The following is a 19034-nucleotide window of genomic DNA, read 5'->3' on the forward strand; positions in this document are numbered from 1 at the left end:
TGGTTCATCCATAATGCATAATATGCACCATCAACAGGGGGAACATATTGGTTCTATGCTGAAAGGCTGTAGAAAGAATATATTCATTTATTAGACTATAATATAACTATAATGTTTTTAAATAGGAAATCCAGTAGTCCTCCCTCTGTAGTAGTAGGATCTCCATGTTACCTCCTCTCCTCTGTAGTAGTAGGATCTCCATGTTACCTCCTCTCCTCTGTAGTAGTAGGATCTCCATGTTACCTCCTCTCCTCTGTAGTAGTAGGATCTCCATGTTACCTCCTCTCCTCTGTAGTAGTAGGATCTCCATGTTACCTCCTCTCCTCTGTAGTAGTAGGATCTCCATGTTACCTCCTCTCCTCTGTAGTAGTAGGATCTCCATGTTACCTCCTCTCCTCTGTTGTAGTAGGATCTCCATGTTACCTCCTCTCCTCTGTAGTAGTAGGATCTCCATGTTACCTCCTCTCCTCTGTAGTTGTAGGATCTCCATGTTACCTCCTCTCCTTGGTAGTAGTAGGATCTCCATGTTACCTCCTCTCCTCTGTAGTAGTAGGATCTCCATGTTACCTCCTCTCCTTGGTAGTAGTAGGATCTCCATGTTACCTCCTCTCCTTGGTAGTAGTAGGATCTCCATGTTACCTCCTCTCCTTGGTAGAGAAACATGCTCAATACCTGTGTATTTGAGTTAGGAGATGGGATAGTTAGCTTCAACAAAGTGAGCTGCTACTAGATAATCAGTGTTCTTACAGCTATGCATTGTTTTAATTGTTGTTTTGTTTGTAATGAGTTGGCTTTCCCACATGAACATGTGATGAGATAGATTTCTCCATTTGTCTTGCAAGAGATCATACCCCTAACAGGGATTTTTCCACCTGTATGTGGATGTCTGAAGAAGGATGTTTTTGTAAAGTTCTTTTGCACTGTGAGCATGAGCCACTTTTGTAGTTCCCATTTGGAATGGGTGTCAAGAGTGTCTGAGTGGGCTCAGGGGGCAGGTCATATCTCACTAAGCTATCCCCAATATTGTGACCACACTTATAGACCACCAGTGGAGATTCCTTGAAGAGGTGTGCATTTTTTTTGTCTGATTGTAGAATATCCCAGTGATTTTTCAAGATTGCTTTGATTTTCTCTGAACACTTGGTGTACGTAGTGCAAAAGTCTGTTGTGTTGTTTTTCTTCTTTGGTTAACTTTTTAGCAAATCCTCTCTTGGTTTTTGAGATATTTTCGTTATTGCAGCATCAATACTTTTTTCCTTGTAGCCTCTGATTTTGAATTTATTTTTCATTTTCTTAGCATTGCTGTCAAAATCTGACTGTTGGCAACAGATTCGTTTAACCCTGCATAACTGGCTTTATTTGATAGACCATTCCTGAGGGGAAGGGGATGCATACTATCCGCACGTAGGAGGGTTTTGAGGTCTGTTGGCTGTGTTTACAAGTCTGTATGTAATGCATCAATCTCCTTGATGATCCATAAGTCCAGGTAGTTTATTTTTCTCTCATCAGTCTGCATGGTGAATTTGAGATATTCAGAGCTCTCGTTTAGCAGAGTTTGGTTTAGTTCCTGCTTACTTCCTTCCCAGAGCACAAAGACATCATCTATGTATCTCTTCCATGAGAGGATTTTAGAGAGTAGGGGGTGTGTCTTTGTTTTGTAGATGAGTGCTTCCTCAAATTGTTCCACATACAGGTTCACATAGTTGGGGGCAAAGTGGGAGCCCATGGCTACACCCCGAATTTGAAGGAAAAAGTCTGACTCAAAGATTAATTAGTTATTGGATAATACCAGTTCAGTGAGATGCAAGATACAATCATTGGCTGGAGCAAGGCAAGTGTCTCTCTGTTGAAGGAAGTGTTGCAGGTCACAAAATATAATTTAAAAGTTAGCATTAAGGTGTCTCTAATAGAATATATTTGTCAAAAACGAATGTAGACATTAATAAATGCATTTCTATAGCTTCCAAAATCTGTTTTACAATGGAGGAGGAGTAACAAGATGGCTGTGCAGTTGCATCCAAACAGCGGCCCCTGTCAGTCATCCAGGGTTAATACATATCATTGGACTGAACTGAAAATATATCAGAACCTCCCTGATGTTGTCTTTTATGTTGCAGGTGTTTTGGCATGCTTTGGTCAACGAGATTTGATCGCCACAATGCCAGATAGACTGGATGTACTGACTGGCTCCTGTGTGCAAATCCCATGTTCATTTGATATTCCTGACCAACATAAGAATACATTTAACAGCACAATACTAACATCTGAAGTGTGGATTAAAGAAAACCCATACTTTGATGTGCATCCGGACAATGTGATTTTTAACAGTAGTAAGACGGTCAACAGATATCAAGGGAAGATAACTGGAAACATGTCCCAGAAGAACTGCACCACAGTCTTCTTCAATGTAACCACCAATTACACTAATATATACTTCTTCAGGATTGAGAGTCAACCATTCCGTGCAACAGACACTGATAAGTTTGTTAATATATTTGTCAGAGGTAAGAGACAATTTAACTGTTTACCAACTATTTTTCCCAGTTTAGATTCCTTGCATCAAAGATAAGAGTAGAACAAGTGGACAGTTGAACTTTTAGTGTAAACAACCTTCATCTACAATGTATTACAGATTTGCCTTCCAGTCCCATCATTACTGTCTCAGATGAGGTGAAGGAAGGGACCCCTGTCAGTTTGAACTGCTCTGCTGTCGCTCCCTGTCCTGAACACCCCCCTGAGCTGACATGGACTCTCCCAACACAGTTCACAACTGAGAAACAACTGCAGGAGAATCCAGACCAAACCAAATCAGTTTTCTCCACGGTGACCTTCACTCCGTTTTACCTTCATCATAAGAAGAACATCACTTGTACTGCAGTCTACCCAGTAGGGGCAAGCTACAAGACAGCTGAACATAACATGATGCTTAAGGTTTCATGTAAGATTTAGTCACCAGTTCCTGTAGAATAGATCATTCTATCATGTTTTCACTGATGATTGTAATAGAGTGGTTTTGATGAGACTATTCAATATACCATATCCAGATACATTCTAAATGAACCCCTCTCCCTCAGTCTCTCCTAAGGACACCTCAGCCTCCATCAGTCCAGCTGATCCAGTATTAGTGGGCAGCTGTGTTAATCTGACCTGCAGCAGTACAGCCAACCCTCCTGTGACAAACTTCACCTGGTTCCAGATCAGTGGGGGTAAAACAACACAGGTAGCATCTGGACAGAGTTACTCCCTCAATGTGACTGTTGGTGATGGAGGACTGTACTACTGTGAAGCAAGAAATAGTCACGGCTGTGGCAAGTCAAAGGAAGTGTGGCTAACTATTAAAGGTAAAACGGGCCCGTCGGGCACAATCGTAGGTTAGATATACACTATATATTCAAAGGTATGTGGACACCCCTTCAAATGCGTGGATTCAGCTATTTAATGACATTGACATTAATGCCCATGATTTTGGAATGAGATGTTGGATGAGCAGGTGTCCACATACTTTTGGTAATGAAGTGTACATTGCAGATCTTTATGTGAGAAATAACCTAATATGTGCTGTATTTTCAGGACAAGAAGAGACTGTTAAGACAATGGTTTTTGGGATTGCAGCAGGAACTTTGGGGGTCCTTTTGCTTATCAGCCTGATCTGTGTTATTGGATGGTAAAAACTATTCCTGGCATCAATACAAAACTATTATTTATGTTGTGTTTGTGCTTTTGCATATGAAAACCCTCTCAGTGCATTCAGAAGGCCTTTCTAAATGTCTTCCAGGAGGAGAAACTCGAGGCTCCACGATGGACTTGAAAGGACAGACAGTCCACAGGGACAGGTGGGAATAAGGCTCAACTTTCAAAACCCATCTACAAAGTGTATCTAAGAAAGTACTGAATTAATGCTGAAACTATTTAAAGCCATGAGGTTGACATTTCAGAGGAAGTTTAGGGGAGATGACCACACCGAAAGCAATGCCACATCATTTAAGAACATGCAATGATAACAGAATAGCTGTTGGACTTTGACAGTGTTTCCTGGCAACATGTAACTCTTTACACCTGCCAATTTCATTGACATTTTCATTGACATCCCCTCAGTATGTGTTGTGTAACCTGCTGACCTTAGAGTTTTACAAATGACTGAGCTTAGAGCTTTACACCTGTTCCTCTCTCTGTGTTCTCTCCACAGAACTCCCCGGTTGGGACAGTGTGTGCTGACCAGGCCACAGCTGGAGAGAAACCAGAGGAACCTGCAGAAGACCAGTCTGAAGAGATCCACTACGGTGACATAGACTTCTCCAAACTAAAGACCAAAGAGACCCCAGCTGCAGCCCAGGACAGGGTCCAGGGACAGGAGAGTGAGTACGCTGAAGTCAATGTGACTGGGAGAGGGGCTCAGGAACCACCACTTAATAACCTAGATGGGCTTTACGCACAAGTGAATAAAAGAGGTGCATGTTAATTATTTTGCCAATGGGTATTAAGTGTTTTTATGTACAGTATCGTCATTGTGTATCTGTTTTCTATTGGTACTTTTGTTACATTTATAATTGTGTGCTCTTTGATTATCTTCATATTTGTAGAATTTGCTGGGATGAAAAGTGTTTAACTGTTACTATAGTGGTGATACGATGATGTAGGCTACTCTTTATTTTGGACCATTTATTTTGAGTGATGAGTTCACAGAGCATCTGTTTAATGGGTTCCAGTATAGAGGAACTGTGGCGTTCAACTAGCATTACTGAAATAACTTTAAGACCATATAAAGTCAATGACGACTGAGGAGAGAAGACACAGTTAGTTAGAGAGACAGTGGTCTGATACAAGACAGGAAGTTGGTGAAGTAAGTCTACATGACGGCAGAATGGTGTTAACATCTACTAGTCACTGTTTCACTTCATCTTTTGTGCAGTTCCCAGAATGACAATATTATCTATTTTCAGTTTATATCTATTTAGAAGATATCGTGTCAGTTTTATGTTGAGTGTTAAACAACAGAATTAATTGAGGCTGAATGTATGTTTTTTTTAAATTAATTGCACTGTAATTAAAACCTTTTCATTCAATTTCCATGAAAATGTTTTGGTCTTATTGGTCCAACATTTTACATGCCTCATTAACATGATTAAATGTTGACTTTGTGTAACTGGCCTACACACAATTCCTCATAATGTGAATTATGTTTTTAGACAAGAAGTCTAAAATTCAAGGTGTATTTAACCCCTTTTCTTATGGCAACCCTAAATAATTTCAGGAGTAAAGATTTTCTTAACATGTCACATAATAAGTTGCATGGACTCACTCTGTGTGCAATAATAGTGTTTAACATGATTTTTGAATGACTACCTCATCTCTGTACCTCACACATACAATTATCTGTAAGGTCCCTCTGTTGAGCAGCGGGTTTCAAACAGATTAAACCACAAAGACCAGAGAGCTTTTCCAATACCTCTCAAAGAAGGGCACCCATTGGTAGATGGGTAAAACAAATTATAATCTGACAATGAATTTACCTTTGAGCATGGTGAAGTTATTAATTACACTTTGGATGGTTTATCAATTCACCCAGTCACTACAAAACCACTCAGGGATTTCACCCACAGGAGGTTGGTGGCACCTTAATTGGGTAGAACAGGCTCGTGGTAATGGCTGGAGCAGAACAGGTGGAAGGGTACCAAATACGTCCAACAAGTTTTCCATGTGTTTGATTCCATTTGCTCCGTTACAGACATTATTATGAGACGATCTCCCCTCAGCAGCCTCCACTGGTTTCACCATAAGGCCAATGGTGACTTTAAAACAGTTACAGAGTTTAACGGCTGTGATTGGAGGAAACTGAGGATGGATCAGCAACATTGTACTTACTCCATAATACTAACTTAAATGACAAAGTGAAAAGAAGGAAACATGTACAGAATTAAAATATTCCTAAACATGCATTCTGTTTGCGATAAGGCACTAAAGTAAAACTGCTAAAAAATGAGCAAAGAAATTAACTTTATGTCCTGAATACAAAGTGTTATGTTTGGGGCAAATCCAACACAACACATCACTGAGTACCACTCTTCATATCTTCAAGCATGGTGATGGCTGCACCGTGTTATGGGCATGCTATTTAATCCATTTTTAATTCAAACTGTAAGACAACAACATGTGGAATAAGTCAATGGGTACTTTCTGAAGACACTGAGTATACCAAACATTAGGAACACCTTCCTAATTTTGAGTTGAAAACCCTTTTGTCTTCAGAACAGACTCAGTTCAACAGGGCATGGACTCTACAAGGTGCCGAAAGCGTTCCACAGGGATGCTGGCCCATGTTGACTCCAATGCTTCCTTTGGGGGTTGTACCATTCTTGATACACATCGGAAACTGTTTAGAGTGAAAAAACCCAGCATCATTGCAGTTCTTGAAACCAGTGCGCCTGGCACCTACTACCACACCACATTCAAAGGCACTTACATTTTTGTCTTGCCCAGTCACCCACAATCCATGTCTCAATTGTCTGAGGCTTAAAAATCCTTCTTTAACCTGTCTCCTCCCCTTCATCTACACTGATTGAAGTGGATTTAACAAGTGACATCAATAAGGGATCATAGCTTTAACCTGGATTCACCTGGTCAGTCTATGTCATGGAAACAGCAGTAAGATTGGTTCTGTTAAATCACCTAATACCTACTCATAAATCCATTGGCAGTGAGTGGTAGCCTGAACTGCATGCAGGCACATCGTTTCATTGTATTTTCAAACATTTTATCCACATATAGGCAAATCAGTTCCCACAAAACTGAAATGAGCTTGTTCGTCCCATTTTTGTCAGTCCCACCATATCCCCATCCCCACCATATTGCAGCATCAGTGTAGTGTAATGTCCAATAGTCAATACTTTCTCTCTTCTCTCTCTGAATCACCTGGTCCCTCCACCTCTCAATTCCTGACCCTGTCCTCCAGAGCCTTCAGGTCTCCCTCCACCTGATGGGGGAGGTCGGCTCCCACCTACTGGGTAAAGTACGCCCTCAGCTCCTGGGTCTCCTTCTCCCAGAAGGCCTTGGTAAGGTCGAAGAGTGATTTGTCCAAATTTAGTTTTCTTGCAAGTTTAGGAGAATTAGGCTGCAGGTTAGGAGAATTAACATAGCAGGTTATGATAATTAGATCAAGGAACGGAATAGTTTTAGGATTAGCTCAAATGCTAAAAGAATTTGACGTCAATTTGACAAAGCTTTATCCCATCTAGACTTGACCGTCGTAGAGGGAGCCCATGTCCAACTTGCCTCCCAGTCCCTGTAGGTCGCGGTCCCCCTCCTGTGGCACCCGGGACCTTCTTTTCACGCCACTTCAATAAGAAGTGATTTTGGTAGCAGGTTAGGAGCAGGGCTGGACTACAAAACGGCCCCAGATAGCATATTATAGCAAAATATGTTGAATAGTGGGAAATTAGCTCGAAAACAACAACATTTTCTGTCAGCTTTATGACAACATGTCGAACAGCATTATAAAACTGTAGATATGTATCTCTGCACCATGGCAAAATGGGTTGAAATGCTCTCCGCACCATGGCAAAATGGGTTGAAATTCTCTCCACACCATGGCAAAATGGGTTGAAATGCACTCTGCACTATGGCAAAATGGGTTGAAATTCTCTCCACACCATGGCAAAATGGGTTGAAATTCTCTCTGCACCATGGCAAAATGGGTTGAAATGCACTCTGCACCATGGCAAAATGGGTTGAAATGCAGTAAGTAAGGGGGGGGGGGTCGTCCGACCCTGGTTAGGAGAGCATTTTCACTAACCGTAACCCATAGCCATAATTCTCCTAACCTGCTGCATAAATTCTTCTAGCCTGATACAATAAAGTCAATTCTGTATATAAGTGATGTGAAAATGTGTGATCCAGCCCATCCGGCTCCTCTTGGCAAATAGACTTCAAAGAGGAAGTTGGTGTAGGAGAAGTTGAGTTACAATTACAGTTACTATGTTTCATACCAAGTCTGTTTTTCATGTTGAAAAAATTATGTGACAACCCGATGATTTGGCATGGGTCCCAAGATCCTCAAAAGGTTCTACAGCTGCACCATTGAGAGCATCTTGACCGGTTGCATCACCGCCTGGTATAGCAACTGCTCGACATCTGACCGTAAGGTGCTACAGAGGGTAGTACGTATGGCCCAGTACATCACTGGGGCCAAGCTTCCTGCCATCCAGGACCTATATACTAGGCGGTGTCAGAGGAAACCCGAGACATTCTTTTCACGGCACTTCAATAAGAAGCGATTTTGGGAGCAGGTTAGCAGCAGGGCCGGATTACTGAACGGCCCCAGATAGCATATGATAGCAAAATGAATAGAACTGCAGGAAATTAACTTTAAAACTGAAACCTTGTCTATCAGCTTCATGGCAAAATGTGAACACAAGCATGAGGTGCTATAAAACAGCAAAAATATAAAAAATAATTCTCTCTGCACCATGGCAGAATGTGTTGAAATGCAGGAAAGTAAGCTCAGGGTCCCAAATGCGGTTATCTAACCCTGGTTAGGAGAGCATTTTCCCCAAACCTAACTATTTTACCTGACCTTAACCTCAGGCTCCTAACATGCTACATAAATTCTCATAAACATGCTACGAAAAAGTCAATTCCGTATCAAAGTGGAGTGAAAAGAGTGTCTTTGTGGCTTCCAGCCCACCAGGCTCCTCTTGGCAAATAGACTTCAAAGAGGAAGTTGGTGTAGGAGAAGTTGAGTGGTGTGTGAGAATCAGTCAGATATAATTACAGTTACTCTGTTTCATACCAAGTCTGTTTTTCATGTTGAAACAAAATGTGACAACCATATGTTTTGTATCAAACTCGGATTTAACAAATATAACTCTTGAATAAATTAATAGTGGATTTTGGTTCATAATTTAACTATATGTTTCCCACACACATTCCCATTCAGGCCTGGGAGATAGAGGAGAGGGAGATGGTTATAATGCCGAAAGTTTCATTTGTTTTATTTAACAATGTGTCGGGGGTGGACTTAGCGATTTGGGGGCCCGTTTCAAAATGCTGCTGACCTGTCCTACCCCGAGAAAGGGCCATTAAATACCGTAAAGTATTCTTTGAAAAAAATGTCTCATACACTTATTAGGAAGTACGTCACTGATGAGATATGAGATGTGCCACATGAATTTCATCATTTTAATTTGTCAGAACACACTATGGGTGTGACAGTCTCTACTGTAGACAGTTTACGATACCGTCTAAGGCAAGTATCGACTTCTTCAATATATTTTCTCTTAATTTGAATGTTCAAAATAAATTAAAGGAAATTAATTATGAGTAATGAGATTCAATATGTTCTAAAGTACTGCTGTTTGTTCATGTATTAGCTTCACAACTGAAAGACATAGTGTATTGATATGGGGATGGTTCAATACAATGTGTTGTGTGAGTTAAGCTACTCTACCAGTAAGTGAATGTTTGTACTGTTTCAGGTGATCAGTAGTGTGTGAGTTTTCACATGGCTTGTCCTGAGAACATGTTTTTTCTCATTGGCCTCTTTATGTCAGGTGAGTCTTCCACACAGCAACAATTAGTTATGATTCAGACATAAAGGAATAACCACAAGTCATTATATTTTATGGGATGTGCTATATAATTGTTTAGAAAAGTGTACAGTTTATTCCTGATTAGTTTATTTTAATAGTCTGGATTCAAACAGTGCTGTGAAAAAGTATTTTGCATATTTTTGATATTGAATGTTATCAGATATTCAATCAAAAGCTAATATTAGATAAATGGAACCTGAGTGAATTAACAACACAACAATGACATACTTATTTCATTTATTTCATAAAAAAAGTTATGCAACACCCAATTCCTCTGTGTGAAAAGGTAATTGCCCCCTAACACTCAATAACTGGTTGTGCCTCCTTTAGCTGAAATGACAACCAACCATACACTTCCTATAGTTGTTGATCAGTTTCTCACGTTGCTGTGGAGGAATTTTGGCCCACTCTCCCATGCAGAACTGCTTTAACTCAGCGACATTTGTTGGTTTTCAAGCATGAACTGTTTGTTTCAAGTCCTGCCACAATATCTCAATAGGGATTAGGTCTGGACTTTTTGTAGGCCATTCCAAAACTTTAATTTTGTTGCTTTTAATAAATTTTCATGTAGACTTGATTGTGTGTTTTGAAATGGTGAAACAACCAGTTATTGAGTGTAAGGGGGCAATTACTTTTTCACACAGTTGGGAATTGGGTGTTGCATAACTTTGTTCATGAAATAAATGTAATACCTATACATTTTTTTTGATATTTGTAAACTCAAGTTCCCTTTATCTAATATTAGGTTTTGGTTGAAGATCTGATCACATTCAGTTACAAAAAAATAAATAAAAATAGAGAACCAGAAAGGGGGAAATACTGTTTCATGTCACTGTATGTGCATGTGAAACCGACTTCATGTTGCGGCTGACAGTATAGCTTCCACCACTGTCCCTATCACCATACCGGGCTCAAACTAGTGGTCCTCTGCTCACAAACACACGTCACCTCACTCCTTGACAACACACCAACCAATTGAAAAATCACCTCTACATTGAAATAAATTAATATTATTATTATTGGAAGAGACTGTACCAATGATGTGTATAAACCCTCGATCTTTGGTGCTATGTAACAGCCAATGAGAGACTTTAAATCCACTGGTCTCTATATGTGGTACTCCCCAGAAGAAGCAGTCCTCCATAAGAATTAATGGAATTCTACAGTATTTAAATCAAATGTTTCATGGACTATATTACATGTATTTATGTATTTTGTTGTAGAAGAGACAGAATAGATAGTACTCTATAAATAAAATACTTTAATATCTTTACATGTTTTTTATTTTATTTGTTATGTTCAGGTCATATAAAAAGCATGAGCTGGGGCACACTCAGAGAATATTACTTATTGTAGAGGTTCTGACTAACGGTGAATACACTGTAAGCTATAAAATCAAAGAGAGTTGAACACTCTATGTATATAATCTCCCACTAATTCATTGGGTTAAACACCAACGTTTCGGCATCACTGTGCCTTCTTCAGGGTAATGTCATGAATGTTTGAACCAGGTTATGTAGACATACAGTGCAACTAGTGCAACCAATGACAATAGTGAGGGGTGTATCATAGTTATGATGGTTAATTAGAATGAATTGAGTAAAAGACAATAGTTTACAGCATATTGAACATAGTAGGCTATTGTTATCATTAACATTAGTATAAGATTAGCATCAACATACATTATTGTTTAATTTAATTTCACATTTATTTAATTGTTTCCAATTTCATTAAATGTTGTTAAATTGTAATCTTTTGGTTCATCCATAATGCATAAATAGCATCATCATCTATGCTGAAAGGCTGTAGAAAGAATATATTCATTTATAAGACTATAATATAACTATAATGTTTTTAAATAGGAAATCCAGTAGTCCTCCCTCTGTAGTAGTAGGATCTCCATGTTACCTCCTCTCCTCTGTAGTAGTAGGATCTCCATGTTACCTCCTCTCCTCTGTAGTAGTAGGATCTCCATGTTACCTCCTCTCCTCTGTAGTAGTAGGATCTCCATGTTACCTCCTCTCCTCTGTAGTAGTAGGATCTCCATGTTACCTCCTCTCCTCTGTAGTAGTAGGATCTCCATGTTACCTCCTCTCCTCTGTAGTAGTAGGATCTCCATGTTACCTCCTCTCCTCTGTAGTAGTAGGATCTCCATGTTACCTCCTCTCCTCTGTAGTAGTAGGATCTCCATGTTACCTCCTCTCCTCTGTAGTAGTAGGATCTCCATGTTACCTCCTCTCCTCTGTAGTAGTAGGATCTCCATGTTACCTCCTCTCCTCTGTAGTAGTAGGATCTCCATGTTACCTCCTCTCCTCTGTAGTAGTAGGATCTCCATGTTACCTCCTCTCCTTGGTAGAGCAACATGCTCAATACCTGTGTATTTCTATTAGGAGATGGGATAGTTAGCTTCAACAAAGTGAGCTGCTACTAGATAATCAGTGTTCTTACAGCTATGCATTGTTTTAATTGTTGTTTTGTTTGTAATGCATTGGCTTTCCCACATGAACATGTGATGAGATAGATTTCTCCATTTGTCTTGCAAGAGATGATACCCCTAACAGGGATTTTTCCACCTGTATGTGGGTGTCTGAAGAAGGATGTTTTTGTAAAGCTTTTGCACTGTGAGCATGAGCCACATTTGTACTTCCCATTTGGAATTGGTGTCAAGAGTGACTGAGTGGGCTCAGGGGGCAGGTCATATCTCACTAAGCTATCCCCAAAATTGCGACCACACTTATAGACCACCAGTGGAGATTCCTTGAAGAGGTGTGCATTTTTTTTGTCTTATTGTAGAATATCCCATTGCTTTTTCAAGATTGCTTTGATTTTCTCTGAACACTTGGTGTACGTAGTGCAAAAGACTGTTGCGTTGTTTTTCTTCTTTGGTTAACTTTTTAGCAAATCCTCTCTTGGTTTTTGAGATATTTTCGTCATTGCAGCATCAATACTTTTTTCCTTGTAGCCTCTGATTTTGAATTTATTTTTCATTTTCTTAGCATTGCTGTCAAAATCTGAGTGTTGGCAACAGATTCGTTTAACCCTGCATAACTGGCTTTATTTGATAGACCATTCCTGAGGGGAAGGGGATGCATACTATCCGCACGTAGGAGGGTTTTGCGATCTGCTGGCTGTGTTTACATGTCTGTATGTAATGCATCATTCTCTTTAATGATCCATAAGTCCAGGTAGTTTATTTTTCTCTCATCAGTCTGCATGGTGAATTTGAGATATTCAGAGCTCTCGTTTAGCAGAGTTTGGTTTAGTTCCTGCTTACTTCCTTCCCAGAGCACAAAGACATCATCTATGTATCTCTTCCATGAGAGGATTTTAGAGAGTAGGGGGTGTGTCTTTTGTAGATGACTGCTTCCTCAAATTGTTCCACATACAGGTTCACATAGTTGGGGGCAAAGTGGGAGCCCATGGCTACACCCCGAATTTGAAGGAAAAAGTCTGACTCAAAGGTTAATTAGTTATTGGATAATACAAGTTCAGTGAGATGCAAGATACAATCATTGGCTGGAGCAAGGCAAGTGTCTCTCTGTTGAAGGAAGTGTTGCAGGTCACAAAATATAATTTAAAAGTTTGCATTAAGGTGTCTCTAATAGAATATATTTGTCAAAAACGAATGTAGACATTAATAAATGCATTTCTATAGCTTCCAAAATCTGTTTTACAATGGAGGAGGAGTAACAAGATGGCTGTGCAGTTGCCTCCAAACAGCGGCCCCTGCCAGTCATCTAGGGTTAATACATATCATTAGACTGAACTGAAAATATATCAGAACCTCCCTGATGTTGTCTTTTATGTTGCAGGTGTTTTGGCCTGCTTTGGTCAACGAGATTTGATCGCCACAATGCCAGATAGACTGGATGTACTGACTGGCTCCTGTGTGCAAATCCCATGTTCATTTGATATTCCTGACCAACATAAGAATACATTTAACAGCACAATACCGATCTCTGGAGTCTGGATTAAAGAAGACCCATTCTTTGATGGGTGTCCTGAAAATGTGATATTTAACAGTAGTGAGACGGTCAACAGATTTCAAGGGAATATAACTGGAAACATGTCCCTGAAGAACTGCACCACAGTCTTCTTCAATGTAACCACCAATTACAAAAATATATACTACTTCAGGATTGAGAGTCAACCATTCCGTGCAACAGACACTTATAAGTTTGTTGATATAGTTGTCAGAGGTAAGAGACATTTAACTGTTTACCAACTATTTTTCCCAGTTTATATTCCTTTCATCAAAGATAAGAGTAGAACAAGTGGATAGTTTAACTATTAGTGTAAAATATCTTTATCTACAATGTATTACAGATTTGCCTTCCAGTCCCAACATTACTGTCTCAGGTGAGGTGAAGGAAGGGAACCCTGTCAGTTTGAACTGCTCTGCTGTCGCTCCCTGTCCTGAACACCCCCCTGAGCTGACATGGACTCTCCCAACACAGTTCACAACTGAGAAACAACTGCAGAAGAATCCAGACCAAACCAAATCAGTTCTCTCCACGGTGACCTTCACTCCGTTTTACCTTCATCATGAGAAGAACATCACTTGTACTTCAGTCTACCCAGTAGGGACAAGCAACAAGACAGCTGAACATAACATGATGCTTAACGTTTCATGTAAGATTTAGTCACAGGTTCCTGTAGAATAGATCATTCTATCATGTTTTCACTGATGCTTGTAATAGAGTGGTTTTGATGAGACTATTCAATATACCATATCCAGATACATTCTAAATGAACCCCTCTCCCTCAGTCTCTCCTAAGGACACCTCAGCCTCCATCAGTCCAGCTGGTCCAGTATTAGTGGACAGCTGTGTTAATCTGACCTGCAGCAGTACAGCCAACCCTCCTGTGACAAACTTCACCTGGTTCCAGATCAGTGGGGGTAAAACAACACAGGTAGCATCTGGACAGAGTTACTCCCTCAATGTGACTGTTGGTGATGGAGGACTGTACTACTGTGAAGCAAGAAATAGTCACGGCTGTGGCAAGTCAAAGGAAGTGTGGCTAACTATTACAGGTAAAACGGGCCCGTCGGGCACAATCGTAGGTTAGATATACACTATATATTCAAAAGTATGTGGACACCCCTTCAAATGCGTGGATTCAGCTATTTAATGACATTGACATTAATGCCCATGATTTTGGAATGAGATGTTGGATGAGCAGGTGTCCACATACTTTAGGTAATGAAGTGTACATTGCAGATCTTTATGTGAGAAATAATCTAATATGTGCTGTATTTTCAGGGCAAGAAGAGACTGATAACACAATGGTTTTTGGGATTGCAGCAGGAACTTTGGGGGTCCTTTTGCTTATCAGCCTGATCTGTGTTATTGGATGGTAAAAACTATTCCTGGCATCAATACAAAACTATTATTTATGTTGTGTTTGTGCTTTTGCATGTGAAAACCCTCTCAGTGCATTCAGAAGGCCTTTCTAAATGTCTTCCAGGAGGAGAAACTCGAGGCTCCACGATGGACTTGAAAGGACAGACAGTCCACAGGGACAGGTGGGAATAAGGCTCAACTTTCAAAACCGATATACAAAGTGTATCTAAGAAAGTACTGAATTAATGATGAAACTATTTAAAGCCATGAGGTTGACATTTCAGAGGAAGTTTAGGGGGAGATGACCACACTGAAAGCAATGTCACATCATTTAAGAATTTGGAATGATAACAGAATAGCTGTTGGACTTTGACAGTGTTTCCTGGCAACATGTAACTCTTTACACCTGCCAATTTCATTGACATTTTCATTGACATCCCCTCAGTATGTGTTGTGTGACCTGCTGACCTTAGAGCTTTACACCTGTTCCTCTCTCTGTGTTCTCTCCACAGAACTCCCCGGTTGGTACAGTGTGTGCTGACCAGGCCACAGCTGGAGAGAAACCAGAGGAACCTGCAGAAGACCAGTCTGAAGAGATCCACTACGGTGACATAGACTTCTCCAAACTAAAGACCAAAGAGACCCCAGCTGCAGCCCAGGACAGGGTCCAGGGACAGGAGAGTGAGTACGCTGAAGTCAACGTGACCCAGAGAGGGGCTCAGGAACCACCACTTAATAACCTAGATGGGCTTTATGCACAAGTCAATAAAAGAGGTGCATGTTAATTATTCTTCCTATGGGTATTAAGTGTTTTTATGTACAGTATCGTCATTGTGTATCTGTTTTCTATTGGTACTTTTGTTACATTTATAATTGTGTGCTCTTTGATTATCTTCATATTTGTAGAATTTGCTGGGATGAAAAGTGTTTAACTGTTACTATAGTGGTGATACGATGATGTAGGCTACTCTTTATTTTGGACCATTTATTTTGAGTGATGAGTTCACAGAGCATCTGTTTAATGGGTTCCAGTATAGAGGAACTGCTGAGTTCAACTAGCCAACTGAAGGCAGTTTAAGTCCATATAAAGTCAATGATGACTGAGGAGAGAAGACACAGTTGGTTGGAGAGACAGTGGTCTGATACAAGAAAGGAAGTTGGTGAAGTAAGTCTACATTACATATTTTGTGCTGTTCCCAGAATAACAATATCATCTATTTTCAGTTTATATCTATTTAGATTTTATCTTGTCAGGTTTTATGTTGAGTGTTAAATCAACAAAACAATCAAGGCTGAATTAAAGGTTGTTTATTAATTGCACTGTAATAAAAACCTTTAAATTCAATTTCCATGACATCTTTTGGTCTTATTGGTCCAACATTTTACATACCTCATTAAAAATGGATTACATTGAGATTTTGTGTCACTGGTCTACACACAATGTGGAATTTTGTTATTCGACATAAAAATAAATGGAATAGAGCTAAGCACAGGCAATACTCTAGAGAAAAACCTGGTTCAGTCTGATTTTCAAAAGATACTGGGACACAAATTCACCTTTCAGCAGGACAATAACCTAAAACAAAAAGCCAAATATACACCAGAGTTGCTTACTAAGACACCATTGAATGTTCCTAAGCGGCCAAGTTACAGTTTTAATCGGCTTGAAAATCTATGGCAAGACTTGAAAATGGCTGTCTAGCAATGATCAACAACCAATTTGAAAGAACTTGAAGAATAATGTGCAAATATTGTACATTCCAGGTGTGCAAAGCTCTTATAGACTCACCCAGAAAGACTCACAGCTGTAATCACTGCCAGAGGTGATTCTAATGTAACAGTTTCACTTCCATCCCTCTCCTCGCCCCTACCTAGGCTCGAACCAAGGACCCTTTGCACACATCAACAACTGCCTCCCACGAAGCATCGTTACCCATCGCTCCACAAAAGCCACGGAACCTGCAGAACAACTACTTCAAGGTCTCAGAGCGAGTGACGTCACCGATTGAAACGCTATTAGCGTGCACCCCGCTAACTCGCTAGCCATTTCACATCGGTTACTCTCACCCCCCTTTTCCGCAGCAACCAGTGATCCAGGTCAACAGCATCAATGTAACAGTATAGCTTTAGTCCCTCTCCTCGCCCCTACCTGGGCTCGAACCAGGGACCTTCTGCACACATCAACATCTGACACCCACAAAGCATTATTACCCATCGCGTCAAAAAAGCCACAGCCCTTGCAAGATTGAATCCTACTAAGATTGAATCCTACTACACCGGCTCTGATGCCCGTCGGAAGCAGCAGGGCTTGCAAACTATTACAGAATACAAAGGGAATCTCAGCGGCGAGCTCACACAAGCTAACCGGATGAGCTAAATTACTTCTATGCACGCTTCGAGGCAAGAAACACTGAAGCATGCATGAGAGCAACAGCTGTTCCGGACGATTGTGCGATCACGCTCGCCGTAGCAGGTGTAAGACCTTTAAACAGGTCAACATTCACAAGGCCGCAGGGCCAGACCAATTACCAGGATGTGTACTCCGAGCATAAACTGACCAACTGGCGAGAGGATCCTGACTAGTTGCATCACCGCCTGTATGGCAACTGCTCGGCCTCCAAACGCAAAGCGCTACAGGGGGTAGTGCGTACTACCCAGTACATCACTAGGGCCAATCTTCCAGCCATCAAGGACCTCTATATCATGTGGTGTCAGAGGAAAGCCCTAAAATGTTTTTTTTGTTTGTTTGTTTTAATGATAGATACTTTTTTTATTCTATTTCATTTTTTACCACTTTTTTCCCCCAATTTTGTGGTATCCAATTGGTAGCTACAGTCTTGTCTCATCGCTGCAACTCCCTTACGGACTCAAGAGAGGCAAAGGTCATGCATCCTTCGAAACACAACCCAACCAAGCTGCATTACTTCTTCACACAATGCCTGCTTAACCTGGAAGCCAGCCACAACAATGTGTCAGAGGAAACATCATACATCTAGCATTTGTGGTGGCTAATTTCTGCATTACCAAATTAAGAGAGTTACAAGCTTCACACACCAGTCAGAGTTATACTTAAACTACATCCTTAATAATTAAGAGCTTTTGCAAAAGCACTTTAACTTTCAATGATGCGCTATCTCTAATGAACCATTGAAAAGTGATTACACAAAAGTACAAAGATCTTTTATAGCCAAGATACACCCCTCTCAACGTACATGACGAACCACAGATACATAGAATGGGTCACAAGGTTAAGTTTTGTATGAAAGATATCTATAAAACATAGCAGACAGCAACTGCTGTGTCAACAGTTTTCATTGTATAGACCAGTGTCTGGTCCTCCTAGTCCAAACTGGAACCGTCTCTCCCTGGTACGGTATAGAACAGAAACACCATCTCATCCAATGGCATAAATCAATTGACAACTCTAGATACTCCCATCTCAATTAAACCCCCTCTTGACTCCACTCCTGGACAAGCTCACTGAGGGGAGTGAGCCTCTAGGTCATACACTATCCCAAGATAAGTGCAACATCAGAGGGGACATACAATGGTCCAGACACTGCCATACACCTTCCCCCAATGCCAAAGGAGGGAGTGACTTGCGCACAGACATTGTGGAGACAAGTCATTGGTTCCCCATTAATCACTCCCTCCCTTCAAATCAAATCAAATTTATTTATATAGCCCTTCGTACATCAGCTGATATCTCAAAGTGCTGTACAGAAACCCAGCCTAAAACCCCAAACAGCAAGCAATGCATGTGAAAGAAGCACGGTGGCTAGGAAAAACTCCCTAGAAAGGCCAAAAACCTAGGAAGAAACCTAGAGAGGAACCAGGCTATGGGGGGTTGCCAGTCCTCTTCTGGCTGTGCAGGGTGGATATTATAACAGAACATGGTCAAGATGTTAAAATGTTCATAAATGACCAGCATGGTCAAATAATAATAATCATCATAGTAGTTGTCGAGGGTGCAACAAGCACGTCCGGTGAACAGGTCAGGGTTCCATAGCCGCAGGCAGAACAGTTGAAACTGGAGCAGCAGCACGGCCAGGTGGACTGGGGACAGCAAGGAGTCATCATACCAGGTAGTCCTGAGGCATGGTCC

At 40.6% G+C, this 19034-nt stretch overlaps 2 protein-coding genes and 1 long non-coding RNA gene across 7 annotated transcripts in view; 2 read left to right on the forward strand and 1 right to left on the reverse strand.

Moving 5' to 3' along the window:
* LOC106579619 (myelin-associated glycoprotein) overlaps positions 1-5067 on the forward strand; it is a 29074-nt gene extending 24007 nt beyond the window's left edge. For 3 of the 4 annotated variants that reach the window (XM_045702758.1, XM_045702761.1, XM_045702760.1), the window contains 6 exons: positions 2118-2504; positions 2633-2938; positions 3075-3341; positions 3571-3664; positions 3776-3833; positions 4187-5067. In XM_045702758.1, the coding sequence (XP_045558714.1) occupies positions 2118-2504; positions 2633-2938; positions 3075-3341; positions 3571-3664; positions 3776-3833; positions 4187-4459 (1385 nt within the window). In that variant the 3' untranslated portion in view covers positions 4460-5067. The remainder of the gene's footprint in view (positions 1-2117; positions 2505-2632; positions 2939-3074; positions 3342-3570; positions 3665-3775; positions 3834-4186) is intronic. The other variant, XM_045702759.1, reaches the window with a different exon arrangement.
* The window catches only part of LOC123729037 (uncharacterized), a 48708-nt gene that overhangs the window by 28735 nt on the left and 939 nt on the right, over positions 1-19034 (reverse strand). The window contains exon 2 of the long non-coding RNA XR_006760805.1: positions 6971-6994. This is a non-coding gene — a long non-coding RNA (uncharacterized lncRNA). The remainder of the gene's footprint in view (positions 1-6970; positions 6995-19034) is intronic.
* On the forward strand, positions 9162-16274 carry LOC106579620 (myelin-associated glycoprotein-like). 2 transcript variants are annotated; one of them, XM_045702757.1, is made up of 8 exons: positions 9162-9241; positions 9471-9545; positions 13397-13783; positions 13911-14216; positions 14353-14619; positions 14849-14942; positions 15054-15111; positions 15442-16274. In XM_045702757.1, the coding sequence occupies exons 2-8, from the start codon at positions 9497-9499 to the stop codon at positions 15712-15714; spliced, it is 1434 nt and encodes a 477-aa protein (XP_045558713.1). In that variant the 5' UTR covers positions 9162-9241; positions 9471-9496; the 3' UTR covers positions 15715-16274. The 2 variants fall into 2 exon arrangements, with proteins under 2 accessions (XP_045558713.1, XP_045558712.1); XM_045702756.1 differs by lacking the exons at positions 9162-9241; positions 9471-9545 and adding an exon at positions 10743-10955.

The sequence above is a fragment of the Salmo salar genome, chromosome ssa19 (assembly GCF_905237065.1).
Source record: "Salmo salar chromosome ssa19, Ssal_v3.1, whole genome shotgun sequence".
Classification (NCBI taxonomy): domain Eukaryota; kingdom Metazoa; phylum Chordata; class Actinopteri; order Salmoniformes; family Salmonidae; genus Salmo; species Salmo salar.

Coding starts and splice junctions, on each gene's coding strand:
- LOC106579620 (XM_045702756.1), top strand. CDS start 10,859: ATGTTTTTTATTTTATTTGTTATGTTCAGGTCATATAAAAAGCATGAG. Junction 10,956..13,396: donor TGTAGAGGTTCTGACTAACG/GTGAATACACTG, acceptor TTTATGTTGCAG/GTGTTTTGGCCTGCTTTGGT. Junction 15,112..15,441: donor CAGACAGTCCACAGGGACAG/GTGGGAATAAGG, acceptor TTCTCTCCACAG/AACTCCCCGGTTGGTACAGT.